General features: G+C 45.2%; 1 protein-coding gene across 3 annotated transcripts in view; it reads right to left on the bottom strand.

Moving 5' to 3' along the window:
- LOC138447680 (adhesion G protein-coupled receptor E1-like) overlaps positions 1 to 10,387 on the bottom strand; it is a 908,650-nt gene extending 898,263 nt beyond the window's left edge. For all 3 annotated transcript variants that reach the window (XM_069603943.1, XM_069603945.1, XM_069603944.1), the window contains exons 1-2: positions 10,240 to 10,387; positions 9,604 to 9,642 (exon numbers count right to left, since the gene is read on the bottom strand). In XM_069603943.1, the coding sequence (XP_069460044.1) occupies positions 9,604 to 9,642; positions 10,240 to 10,270 (70 nt within the window). In that variant the 5' untranslated portion in view covers positions 10,271 to 10,387. The remainder of the gene's footprint in view (positions 1 to 9,603; positions 9,643 to 10,239) is intronic.
- Positions 10,388 to 13,101: the final 2,714 nt, after the last annotated feature.

The following is a 13,101-nucleotide window of genomic DNA, read 5'->3' as shown; positions in this document are numbered from 1 at the left end:
CTTATGGTGTCCCCCAGTAGAGACATCACAAAGGACGTGCTTAACTACTTCCATTTAGTATTGGTATCATATCCATTGCTGGTAGAGAGGGTCACCAGTGTCACAGACCTTATACAAGATCCTGCCAACAAGAAAGTAATCTGGCAACTGCTCACTGTCATCGCGGAAGCCTTCATTGTACTTCCAGAGTACAGCGAAAAGGACACAAATGCTTCCACCACAGACAATTCTAGATGAACTCATCAATACACTTTTCTTTTGCATAATCGAAGATTGTCCATCTATTGTCAGGAGAACAACTGACACTCTGACCTTTATTCGAGATCCAGCAAACACTGAACATTTGAGTCAATTACTGAACAAAGTCAGTTATTTTGTAGCACTACACGCAGCCGGATAGTGCAAGCATTGTTCCCATCAAGAAAAGAGCCTATAATCCTGAACCCAGCAAGGCAACGCAAATGTCCCTGTCACCCGAAGACAGCAGACTGGCACATAATGTCCTTTTTCGCCTAGTCACTGACTTTCCGGAGATGGTGGGGAGACCTATCGAGGTTGACGTCCTCACCTTCATCAGAGATCCAGCTAATGTCGCTCAGATGGGAATGCTCCTCCATGGAATAATGGTGCAAGTGGAGCTTTCTAATTTGCAGGGAGAGTATCGAAGGAGGTTTTAGAGAAACTTTCCGCGAGTGACAGATCGAGGGAATAGAATCAAAAACCCTAATTGTTGCATGTGTTGACACTTTTCCCCTTTCTTCACACTGACCAGCATCCAGCATGTCCTCAGGACTGAAGCAGATTCGGGGGGTGGACTGGGATCTCACGTATTTTGAACATGCACAGTAAAAATGACTTAATGAAGTGTTAGTCTAATCTATTTTTTCCATAGTAACAAAGGAACTGTATCCTGCATCAAGAGACAATTATCTTCCACAAGAGGGGGAACACTTGTGAAGCAGGGTACACTTTATGACACAAACTGGTCAAAAATTGAGTGAGAGAACAATAACATTTAGACGGTAGATGATCGAGATGGGGGCCCAGAACAGTAATCTGGTCCTCCCATAAGCAGAGGGGCACCCTGTTAGGACACTTACCTGGCCTTCTCGTCGCTTCCGTCCCCGGACGTGGCAGTTGTACCCATGTTACCGGCTTGGGAAGCGTGTCTCTCTGCAGCGCGCCGGCGCCCGACACCTTCGCTTGCATGCGCAGACCTTCCGGGTAACCAGGAACGGGAAGACAAGCTTGTGTTCCAAGCCTCGTCCTGGTGCCCGCTCGACCGCTACGCATGCGCAGCCCCGCTAGCGTTCCAAGCCTCGTTTTCATGCCGGACGCTGTAAATAGCGTCCGGCCCTCTAACAGAACATGTCTTAACGCGGTTTGTTCCCCACTTACCGTTACTTGGTGCCTTGTCCCCGTTTCCCTGCTCTTTGGTTCCCGCTTACCTTCCCTGGCCTCCTGGGCTACATTGGTTCCTGTTGGGTCCCTTCCTTGTGGTTCCTGCCTTCCTGTTTTTCTTTCTTCCTCTTGGTTTCATTCCTGTTGGGAATAGCTTTTCCTAGGCCCTGTGGCCCCTAGGAGGTTGTGGGTCCCTCCTCTTGGCATTCTCCCCTTGGGCCTTCCAGCTCCTCTGGGTTCCACCCTCTTCCAGATCTCCTTGCTCTTCGGGATCTTCCGTGCCTGCCTGGCTCTGGGTGCCAGCCCTCCTGATTATCCACTGCCTTGGTGGATTGTGCTTGGACTTCTCTGAAGATCTTCTCCACCCTCCATCTTGTGAACCACTCTACCGGACAATACCAGCCTAACACTTCATCACCTCCCTGTCAGTGCTTGCACTGTCCCGACGTCACTTTAATCCGCAGGTAGGTGAGCCAGTGGCGTCGGGAGGTGATTCCTATCCATCCCTGTTCCATTAGGGTTGGGTCGGGGTCGCTTCCTAGCGTCACAATCTCTGCACTCCTTTTGAAGGTCTTCCAGCATGGCATCACCGGCGAGACCAGCAACTGAAACCTCAGGTACGCAGCGCTCTAGGGATGCGCAGCTTAACACACCCTTGCTTCTCTGGAAGGAAATGCTGCCACTTTTCTTACCGAACTATTATGTGTATATGCATTGTGTTTATCATAATTTTACTGTCATTAACGATCAGAACTGCATTTTTTATTGGTGCACAAAGCGTTCCAATTCCAGTGCACCCACCTGATGATACAGGCATGAAACCTACAAAAGCACCCAGAACTTATATAGTTATTCCTGTCCCTAGAAAATATGATGGTAAAGTAAATGAACTTGAAATGAACGTGATTGAAAATGGTATGCACACACTTGAGGTAACAAATGAAAAGAAAAGCTGGAGACAGGGTCAGCACGAGATGAACGAAAACATAGCACTGACACCCACACGCTCACACACACTTAATGCACATAAATCAGGCCTATTGTCAATGACCACAGAACCTAAAATGAAGGCTACAGAAAAGATGAAACTGCCTACAAAAAACCAATCCCCGAAAATAAAGAGAGAGACCGAGAAGAATCAAGAGAAAGACCAACAAAAGCAGTCGTATCAGAAGCCCTTAAGAAGACAGAAGCGGCTGCGAAAAAAACTCTCCGCAAGGCCACAACTGTTTGTAGATCTTCTACTACCAAACATAGTCAGAGTAAGAAAACTACAAGAAAAACTGAAGAACAAAACAACTGAGATCCAGAATGCATATTCCGACGCTAGTGACAAGTACCCGGTCTACCATACAGCCATACACCGGGCCAGTGTTAGGCTGGTTAGCATGGGCACTTGCACGCAGCAGAGAAAAGATGCATGAAGACCAGGAAAGACCAGCCAGACTCGTGTCCCCTCAAATGGCGCAGATGAAGAGACCTGCACCTTGGACCAGAATGCCTGAGAGTCATCCAGCAAGAAAAAGCCATACAGACACTTTTAGGGATGTAGTTATAGCAAACTACAGGAAGACACTGAGAATCAAGAGAAGTCTACATGAAGATAACAATGAACTGAACGATTACCTGGACAGCACAGCGCATCTAGGGAACAACATTTGGTACCAGCACATGGAAGACAAGCTTCAGAAGGAGAGTGCTTCGTTTGTGTACTTCTACCATACAGCATGGGGAAATCCAAGATCTTCGTGGCTGTAGAAATTGATGTCCCGAGAGCACACTGTCTGTCACACGTAGCAATGTGCAACACCAGAGGCCAGTTCATGGGGAGGGATGCCTCATTGATATGGGCAACTGAAACAGATTACCCTGATGAAGATGATTATGTTCAAGACATTAAGACGAGAAATAGAGCTCATACTAGGAATCACGTGATCAGGTATGAAAAGCCTGAAGTTAAAGGAGCAGGAAAAAGATGGGAAGTAAACCCTAGACTGAACGTCCAAGGAAAAACTCCAGAAGAGGCTCAACTTTGGAAGAACAGAGGCCAAATGCAGATTTGGGGAACAGTACTTTCACCAGACGGATGGGAAGAAGGAGTGGTGCTCTGCCGAGCATGGATGGTCCTTGGAGCCTCTAAGGAAGCAACTGAAAACTCACAGAGGTTGTGCAAACCTCTATGGCCTAAACTCACAAAATTACTGACATGGGTCGAAGACAGAGAAGGACCCTTGCAGATAGTGCCACTGGAAAGCCCAAAATTGTGCTTAAGGATAATGGCACGAGGAAAATGGGAGAAAATCAGAACTGCGGATGAATTTTTGAAGCTACAGGAATGACTCACGGAACTGCAGTCATTATAGATCATTATTAGGCATGTGGATCCAAAGCATACATAAGAATAGCTTGGAAACTGGGAAGGCATATCCACAATAGTGAACGTCCACTTCCAGCACAAGTGATCCCGAAAAGTGACCTGAATATTGACAGTTTCCCGAAAGCAGATGGTCACCTGAGGAAAAGGAGATCTGTGGAGCTGATATTCCGAACGAAGAGAGAGAATTACTTTTCTGCCAAATCAGAAGAAGCATTTCATGCAATCCCATATCAACACAGGCTGTTCAGCCTCACCTCATCAGTGTTCACAACGATCATCATGCAGAGATTCCAAGTTGGAGCAAACACTAAATGGTTGCAAATAACCAAATGGGAATTGTTGCAGACCACCAACTCTACAATAAAGGGATTCAATGCAATCAAGGAAGAGTTAAGAGCCATTCGACTAATGACTCTCCAGAACGGATATGTACTTGACATGATCACAGCGATGGATGGAGGAGTTTGCGCAAAAATCGGAGAATCATGTTGCAAATTTATACCTTCTCATGACGAAGAAAATGGAACCTTAACAGAAGCCATAGGTATGCTAACAAACCTGCAGAACCAGATGATCGACGAAACTGACGAGGTTGATGATGACAGCTGGTTTGGATCACTTTTCTCGTGGGTCCCACAATGGATGGGAGACATATTCAAGTTCCTGCGAGCCCTGCTATTGATGATACTACTAGGATATTAAGAAAATAATAATCTTGCGATGCCAGAAAACTGCGAAGAAAGCCATAGGGATGAAGATCATGATCGATGTCAAACCAGGATGGAAGTCCAGAGACCTGACTGATGATGAAAAAAGAGACTTTGTGAGAGCCAGCGAATATGCGCCAGAAGGAACAAAGTTCCTGTACCCCAGGAAACGTAGAAATTATGAAGGAAAATGGATCTATTGTAGCCCAAATGGACAATGTCAACTAATGACATGAATAAAGACGAACATGTGAAAACATCAGGAAACTTTTGAAAGGAGTGATACAAATATGGACTCCAACAAGACACTCCTTCGCACCACCATGTACAGACCCAGAAGACAAAGAAATAGATACAGAAGAACCAAATAAGACAAATCCAAAGAAGGAAGCAGACGTGGTCGATGAACCGACCAGAGGGGGGAGTGTAGAGGAGGTCCCAGATATGGCCTGCACTCCAGCCACCCATTTTGAAGTACCAGGAATGTACACGCCAAGATATGTGACATATGATGAGCAAATAAACCAGCAGAGTGCCGCACTAGGGCTCTGCCCAGTGCCCATCAGAAGAACAATACCTATTGAAGTACCCATAACCAGACAACCATGGGCAGTAAGATACCCATTGAGACAACCGTACCAGCAGCTGACACGAAATGAAGACTACTTGCAAACTGTCCCAGAAGAGACCCAAAGGACCTTAATTGAAGGCGAATAGTGACAACACAAGGGACCAGACAGACTCGCAGATGAAAGGAACAACAACCAAAAAGATGATGAACAAAGTTGAAATATTGCGAATAATGACGAAATGGACATAGAAGAAGAGACGATGTTGAAATAAAGAGAACGTAACTATAATGCAAATATGCGGCTAACCAACGCGTGTACATATGCTTGGAACGCAAGAAGCTAAGAAAACAAGTACTGCTTGCCATGCTTAGTAGAAGAATAGAGCGGCAAGCGCCAACTATATATTTACCTCAACGAAGCACATTATATGAGTGCGAGTCCACTTTATACAATATCAGAATTAAACCCAGGTTGCTAGGGGTCAAACAGGCCAGGATTCATGTACTAGCACAAAGCCAGACGAAAGAGCGGAATCGAGACTCAGCTAGAGGCAGCTCATGCCTGGGAGGTCGAGGTCAAACCAAGTGAGGAAGGCAGACAGTAACTTCAGAGAATCGAAACTTAAGAACAGAGCAGCCTGCCCTGCAAAGGTCAAGATAAGGAGGCCCATGCAGATGGCGGCCTAAGGAGAATTAAATGTATAAATAGAAGGAAAGAGAAGTAAATTCACGGTGTACTAACACGTGGCCAGCCGAGAGCAAAGAGGTGCCAACGTCTGATGTCACCCAAAGGCAGAAGATACCATAACTTTTCCTGAAAAGAAGCTACAGTTTCGAGGCCATCCTCAGCCAACTATTTGACACATGGTCCTAAGTGTTACAATCTATGTACCTTTTTATTCCAAAGGTTTGGTGTTCACAGTCCCTACTGCAGATATCAGATAAACAACAAGACAACACTAACCTGGTCCAGTAGGAATTCGTAGAGAAGAATGGAAAGCTCACCTAACCTCCTCTCCCCGAGCCGGAGAAACGCAGGTCGAGGAGGGGAAGTCAGGGAAACCCTCGTGGGGGAGAAAACCCTGTTGTGCCAGGAACTCGAAAGAAGCGATGGGCGAGTCTTGATTCCCAGGAGTGACTTCGGGAGTTGGACTTGCGATCGCGAACTATCCTGAAGAGAGAAACCAGGTGGTGTTTAGAAAAGGGAGAGATTGCTGCAGTAGGACTCTGGTGAGCGATATACCTTTAAGTCTGAATGTCTGTTGAAGGGGTGTAAGACGGCTTGCACGAAGGTTGTATTCTGTTCAGCGCGTGGTAGAAAGTAACTCCCTGTCCTTGCTGAAGAGACTGAAGAATGGAGAAAGGTTAGTGATGGAATGAATGAAAGTATGTTGTATGCTGGGGATTACGGAACTATACGTACTGCAGAGTGTAGAACCAATGCCTTCGGTGTAAGTGTGTGGAGAGCTGGTAGGGAAGAGGACCAAGAACAGAGGAGTCTGATACTGAGAAAAGGGAGAGACGGTTGAAAGATTACAGACAAGCGGAGTATACGAAGGGTAAAGAGAGCTATCCTAGAATTACGAACTCACGGAGCGTGGCCTCTGAAAACAGTAGCAACGCGCTGGACCGAAGACGCCATCGAAGGAAATCCATTCTGCGAGGTTGGGGGCGGAGTCATCCGACACTCTCGGATTCGGAAGGCTGGAGCGCTGCTTTTCCTTGCTACCGCCATGTTGGAGGAGGTAGAGGCGATGCATGAAATTCGTCTCCACCTGTGCCAGAAAGTCCACGTGAGCCGCCCCCTAGAGGGAGCGGACGTGACACTAAGGTACTGATTGATGGAAGGGAGGCAGGGTGAATCTTGGGGCATGCCGCATCTGGGTGATCATTCTGCATGCTGCTAATTAAAGTGGAGATTTATGCTTAGGGTTTTAGCCAGCCGAATCACAGTGGGCCAAATAATCTAAGGTCCTATAGATAGTAGAACCAATGAGACATCGTACCTTTAGTGACGTCTTGCATGAGTAATGTAGAGGGAAGGGCGTAGACGCCTACCTGATAAGAGGTATCCAATCCTCACACTCCGTTACCATATACAGATATAGCAGCTATACTTAAGTTACCTTTTCCAACCAATAGAATTGCATGACAAACTTTTGAGTGTTACACGTCAATGATGACAAATTTTTGCTATAACTATTGCTGTTTGAATGAAGTTGTCTGAAGTTGAAGCGAGACGGGCGATCACATCACTGTTGATTTCCATGTTTCCCCGTTTTTTGTACTTGTCATTAAACGGACAAACCATTGAGTTGTCCTTATTGACTGGTGTTTGAGTAAGAGAATTTTGCACCCCATCCACCTCAAGGTGCAGCTCTCTCGTCTTAAAGTACTCGAGGGTGAGCTCTGATCCTATGGGCCTGTCAGAGGTCTCTCTGCCCTCTTGTATACATATCCTTTTTTGCAAAGTTTGATAAGGATTTGTCCAGGGGGAGTGAAGTTATAAGCTACCCAAAAAGTGCTCTTTCTATGAGTTGAACAACGTTATTTCACCCACCCACATATTCCAGCCCCTCTTTTGACCACCAAATAACCCAAAATATGTTTTCCAGACTATTTCCCCAGCATGCCATCTGCGGACAACAACCACCATCTGTGCTTTTCACCATCCAATCAGACGGCGCTTCCAATATCCACAGACATCACACCGGACCCTGATTGGTCCTGGAGGGTGTCTGCGGACCGAATCAGCAAATGAGTCTGCAGACCGGACCTAGATATGATTTCTTTTTACTTACTTTTGGCCATTTAAAAAAAAAAAATACTCCACGGATTTACACCAAATGTACAAATGCATACTTTCGGGACAAAGCAGCCACTCCTGGTGCAAATTTGGTGAAAATCCAACCAGCGGTTTGGGCTGTAGGTGGAGCAAAATTTGTTTTCTATTGTGTCTATGAGATTTTCCACAATTTTTGAGTAACCCCTCTATAACTTTGCCCCCCCTTTGTCAAAACGGCACCAAACTCCACAGAATCATTCTGACGCGGTCACATTATTTTTTACAAAGTTTGATAAGGATTTGTCCAGGGGGAGTGAAGTTATAAGTCACCTAAAAAGTGCTCTTTCTATCGGTGGAGCAACTTAACCATAGCTACAGAGCTGCTACCGCAGGCCCTGTAATATATATTACGTGGTAGGTGATAGCTACCTTCTAGTTATGGTTAAGTTAGCTTTCCAAAAGGATGAACAGTTTTGGGGTGGCTTATAACTTTGGTGCGGATCGAGGAATCTCCATGAAACTTTGCAAAGAAATATAGATCTGACTATGAATTATTTTTGCAAAGTTTGGTATGGTTTCATCAAAGTGGGTGATCTTGTAGGGGTGGTCCCAAACTTTTCGAAATCTGGATATACATGAATAGGAAAAAGAATGTGCACGTGGCAACATTCCGTACCTTTGGATCTGCACCAAACTTGTGCGAGGAGCAGCAATCTGGTCCCGATAATGTTCTTTTGCAAATTTGGTGTTAATCGATCAACTAGATTTTTAAAAAATGGGCAAGATGTAGATATAAAAAATGTGTTATATCTCAGGTCAGTATCAGTCCGCGTAAACACTTCCTGGTTTTGTGTCCGTGGAGTCCTCTGTACCAATCAGGAAGCTGCGTAATGTTTGCGGATATCGCATAAATGAGCTGATATGTTAACTGAGAAATGAAAGGTACGTCAAAATCTTTGAAACAGCTGCCATGTGGGATTTTAGAACTTCACTCATACACCACAATCAAGGTTATATTCAAAAACACAAGATTACATTTGTCTTGCAAATGAAACAACCTCTGGGGAGGTTACGGGTGGTCATGAAGGGCTGAACTATGTCCAGAAAAGCCCCACAATCGGCTGTCTTTGCTTCTCTGATGCCCGAAAACATATCAGTTGTTCGGGTACATTACTATGATTATACAAACCTGACAAATGTTCGGGGACATTCATGCATATGTATATCTGCATATACATTGCATAGTCTGTGAAAAGCAGTCTTTGAGCAGCATATAACTTTGGCGCCAGTCAACAAATCTGCACAAATCTTTGCAGGAAAAATACAGACTAAACTCTGAATTATCTTGCAAACCTTGGTGCCGTTTCATCTCAGGAGGACAAAGTTGTAGGGTGCTCCCAAAACATTTAAAATCCAGATAGACTTGACGGGGGAAAAATCCTTATAGCTACAGTCCAGCCGCTGGACGGATTTGCACCAAACTTGCATGAAGAGCCAGTGTGATTTTGTAAATTTGGTGTTAATCTGTCAGGTGTTTTAGTTTTTTTCCAAAGCCCCAACATTTAGTTACAAAAATAGTGACCATGGTCAGTGGCCAGATTGTCTGGGGCATGACTGAAGGGGGGGCTGAAATAGTTGCATCTAGACCTAGATCTGGTTTGCATCTTTATTTGAGGTTGTATTTGAAACACTCTGCATCTTAGATTTAGTAATTTGCACTCACTAACGTGATTACTTCATGTCACTGACAAGTTTGACTTACCAGTAATGTCAACCCTTGCGAACAGAAAGAACCCATGACCTGCGTAAAATAGAAAAAGCATCATTGGTAAACTTTCATGCATGTTTGTGAAACACTTTTGAAACTGTTAGGTTGACACTTGTGAGGTGGGGGTTGTCATATTTCACTAAATGGCAGGAAAACAGAAACCTACACGATGTTATACTGCTACATGACAGAGATCAGATGGAATTTGAGATGCCATGTATTGCATTAGCACTGGGCAAAGAAGATGTGGTTGTTAAAGTGGGCTTTACCACATTATTAAAGCTCCTATTCCATACAGGCAATCGGCCCTTCTCCCCAAAGCTGCCAGTTTATTCTGTCTGCACTGTCTCCTGCCGCCCCTCAGCCCCCACTTCCTCAGACAGGGCCCCTCCCACTCCCCCAATTGTGGGTTGAAGGCACTTGCCAAAAGGCACTTCTGTTGTGGCATAAGTAATTCGAAAGGCACAGAAACATCCAGCACTGCAATTCGGCGATTTCTAAAGTAAAACACGTTTAAAAGTTTGATCTGCTTTCATAACTGCGCTGCGGCGTACGGCCATATAGACCTTTCAAAGAGTGTTTAAATCAACCTGTGGCCAGGAGATAGAATCGATAGTGAATGTCTCTTACCCAGGAGTAACAGGACGATCCCGCTCCCCATTGCGCCAGAAGTAGCTGTGGCAGCGCAGATGAACTTGGGGTTTAAAGAAGAACGGCCCTTCCAGATCCTAGCGGAGAGTCACTCCTTTAATATCATTCCGATTGGTCAGTGGCAAGGGTCTTGGAGTACACATCTGCGGCAGGAAGTGATTATGTAACAGTCTGGCAGAACATTCTTGCTGCAATACACTTCCTCTATTGGCTAATATGATTTCCCAGAACTTCATACTTACATCGATGCAATTTCACTTTAATGGGCAGCATGGGAGACTCAGCCTTTCATCCGTTTGAAGAAGATACAATGGTTATCACTGGCTAGAATAATGGTATAGCCACCTGCTATTTCAAGCACCAAAAGGGAGTGAAGTTAGTGGTCCTTCATACATAACATATATATGTACATATATTAATTACACGGCCAAGGTAGTGGCTGTGTAGTTATGGTTAAGTTGCTGTTTCCATAGGAAGAGCACTTTTTGGGCGGCTTATAACTCCGCTCCCACCTTTGTGATGTCATCTTTGATGTCCTGGGTGTTAGTCTTAGCAGTGCACGGTGGTGGTGCGAGTTATGGTTGCTTAGCTTACCATAACTGGCGAATATCAGGGGTTTTTCGGTTTTTGCTTTGTTTGTTTGGAACTTGTATGTCAATGCTTGTAAAAGCGATGAAAGCAGCACCCCTTAATTGATTATACCCTGCCCATTCCTCATAGCATCAAGGGACTTCTAATATCACATATTACAAGAAGGGGCTGTGCAACATATCTGTGCCATCTAATATGACCTTGCACTTGCATACTGCGGCCGCCCTGCAACATGGGGCTGGGCAGTATGTCTGCACCACATTACCTGACCCCTGCACTTTTATGTTGCGGCCACCTTATAAGAAAGGGCTGCCGTCATATCTGTGTTGCCTAACTTGACCTTGTGCTGGCATGCTGCTGCCGCCCTGCAACATGGGCTACACACATGTTGATGCCTCCTGATTTGACCCATGCACTAAATGCTGCACCCACCCTACAAGAAGGGGTTGAGCAACAGATCTGTGCCACCTATTCTGACTCTTGCATTTGCATGCTGTAGCTAACCTGCAAAATGGGTTACGCCAATTGTATGTTCTTGCTAGCACTATGTAACTAACTAAGCCGCACCCTACTACACGTGCTATGTAAATTGTATGTATGGATGTCTTCACAAGCACTTTGTAAATAAGTAAGCCTTCTTGTATAGCGCCATGATGCCTGAGGGCAGTTGTGCGCTCTATAAATGCAAATAAATAAATAAATACAGATTTCGCATAGATCATAGTTGCCATGTTAGCCACATTTATGAAATCCTGGATAGTTGTACACCATCACTTTGCATGCTGGGACTTGTAGTTTCTATTTTGCCATTTGCAATCTTACCTACATCATGACCATTCAAAGTGCTGTAGGGAAAAGTCCAGGCCTAGCTAATGGTGACCTTGATGACATGCCCCAAGGCTATGGAACCTCCTCCCCGTCGGCATCAGAAAAGAACTCAAGACCTACCGCTTCAAGGAGTCTCTCCTCCTGTCTCACTAGACCCTTCTCGCCCCTCTCTTCTGGTACCCCTCCTCAGTGCCCGTTGTATCCTACCCTGCTGCATTTCTGTTCTGTTGTTACCTCTGAAAAGCGCTAATCTAGGTCCATGCTCAATAAATACCAGCATAATAATAACACGTAACAATACCACAAGCAGTTTCAACGATCCCTGAATGGGGTGCCTCTCAAAAAGGCTAAAACATCATGTTTTGCAGCCAGGTAGCCAGCAATTAGCAGACAAAGAACACCTAGAACCTCCCAGAAGCTGACAATACCCTGAATTGTCTAGAACTCATTGGGCCTCATTCCGAGTAGGGCGCAAAGGGATACCGGGCACCGATAAGGACATCGGTGCCTGTAATCCCTTTGCGCCCTACTACGAGTCTACCCTTGGAGGGGATCACCCTTCTTATGTCTCCTATCGCTGCAGGTAAGGCAGCCATGAGGGGCAGTCAATGGGAGCGCCCAAGTGTTAGGGGTTTCTCTCACTTCTCCTTTCTGGCGATGTAGGTGACTGGAATTTCTCTTCAGGTTTTTGGGGCCCTTTCTTAGCAAGAGGGTGAGGCCCTTTGTCCTTACCTTCCCATGAATTACTCTTGTCAATCCCCTTGTCACCTGGTTTGAATGTACTAACCACTGTCTTTTTCTGGACGCGAGTAGCCACAAACTGGTCCACCACCTTTGCAAGCTCCCGAGGGTCCATGATATTCTTGTCCACTAAATGCTGGTGCAACTCCATCTCAGATTGTTTTAGGATGCTCTAACATGCGATTGGATTAAACATGCCCTCAAATGTGTCAACTTTCTTACCTGTGACCCAACTGCTCTAATTTCAGGGACTGCTGCGTAAACACCTCAAAGGTTTGACTCGCCTTTTTGATGAGCTCTCTAAAGCTCTTAAGGTACTGTTTTGGGGTTTTGCAGAACTCCCAGAGACATCAGCATTACTTTTCTGCTCGTTTTTTTGTGCTTTCATGTGGTTAATGGTGTTTAATTCGCATGTTAGTTTAGATTTGCGTGACGAAACCCGTTGCATTTTTTTTTCTTCAAACGATGCTAGTTTCGTGCAGCAGCACTAGAAACTTGTGGCAGTTTTCCAATTTGTGATCGGCATGTGAAAAGGTTCGGTAAACGAAAACTTCATGCAGGTCTTTCTTCAATCCTTACTAGTTTTGTGCAGCAGCACAAGAAACTTCAGGCAGGTCTTTTTAGATATGTGGTAGTTTTGTGCAGTGTGCCAAGATAATCTTGGTGTGTTTTTATCACAAT

Source organism: Ambystoma mexicanum, chromosome 3q (genome assembly GCF_040938575.1).
Source record: "Ambystoma mexicanum isolate Mex_15411 chromosome 3q, UKY_AmexF1_1, whole genome shotgun sequence".
NCBI classification, from domain to species: domain Eukaryota; kingdom Metazoa; phylum Chordata; class Amphibia; order Caudata; family Ambystomatidae; genus Ambystoma; species Ambystoma mexicanum.
Note: the sequence above shows the minus strand (reverse complement) of the source record. Positions and strands in the feature narration are given on the sequence as shown.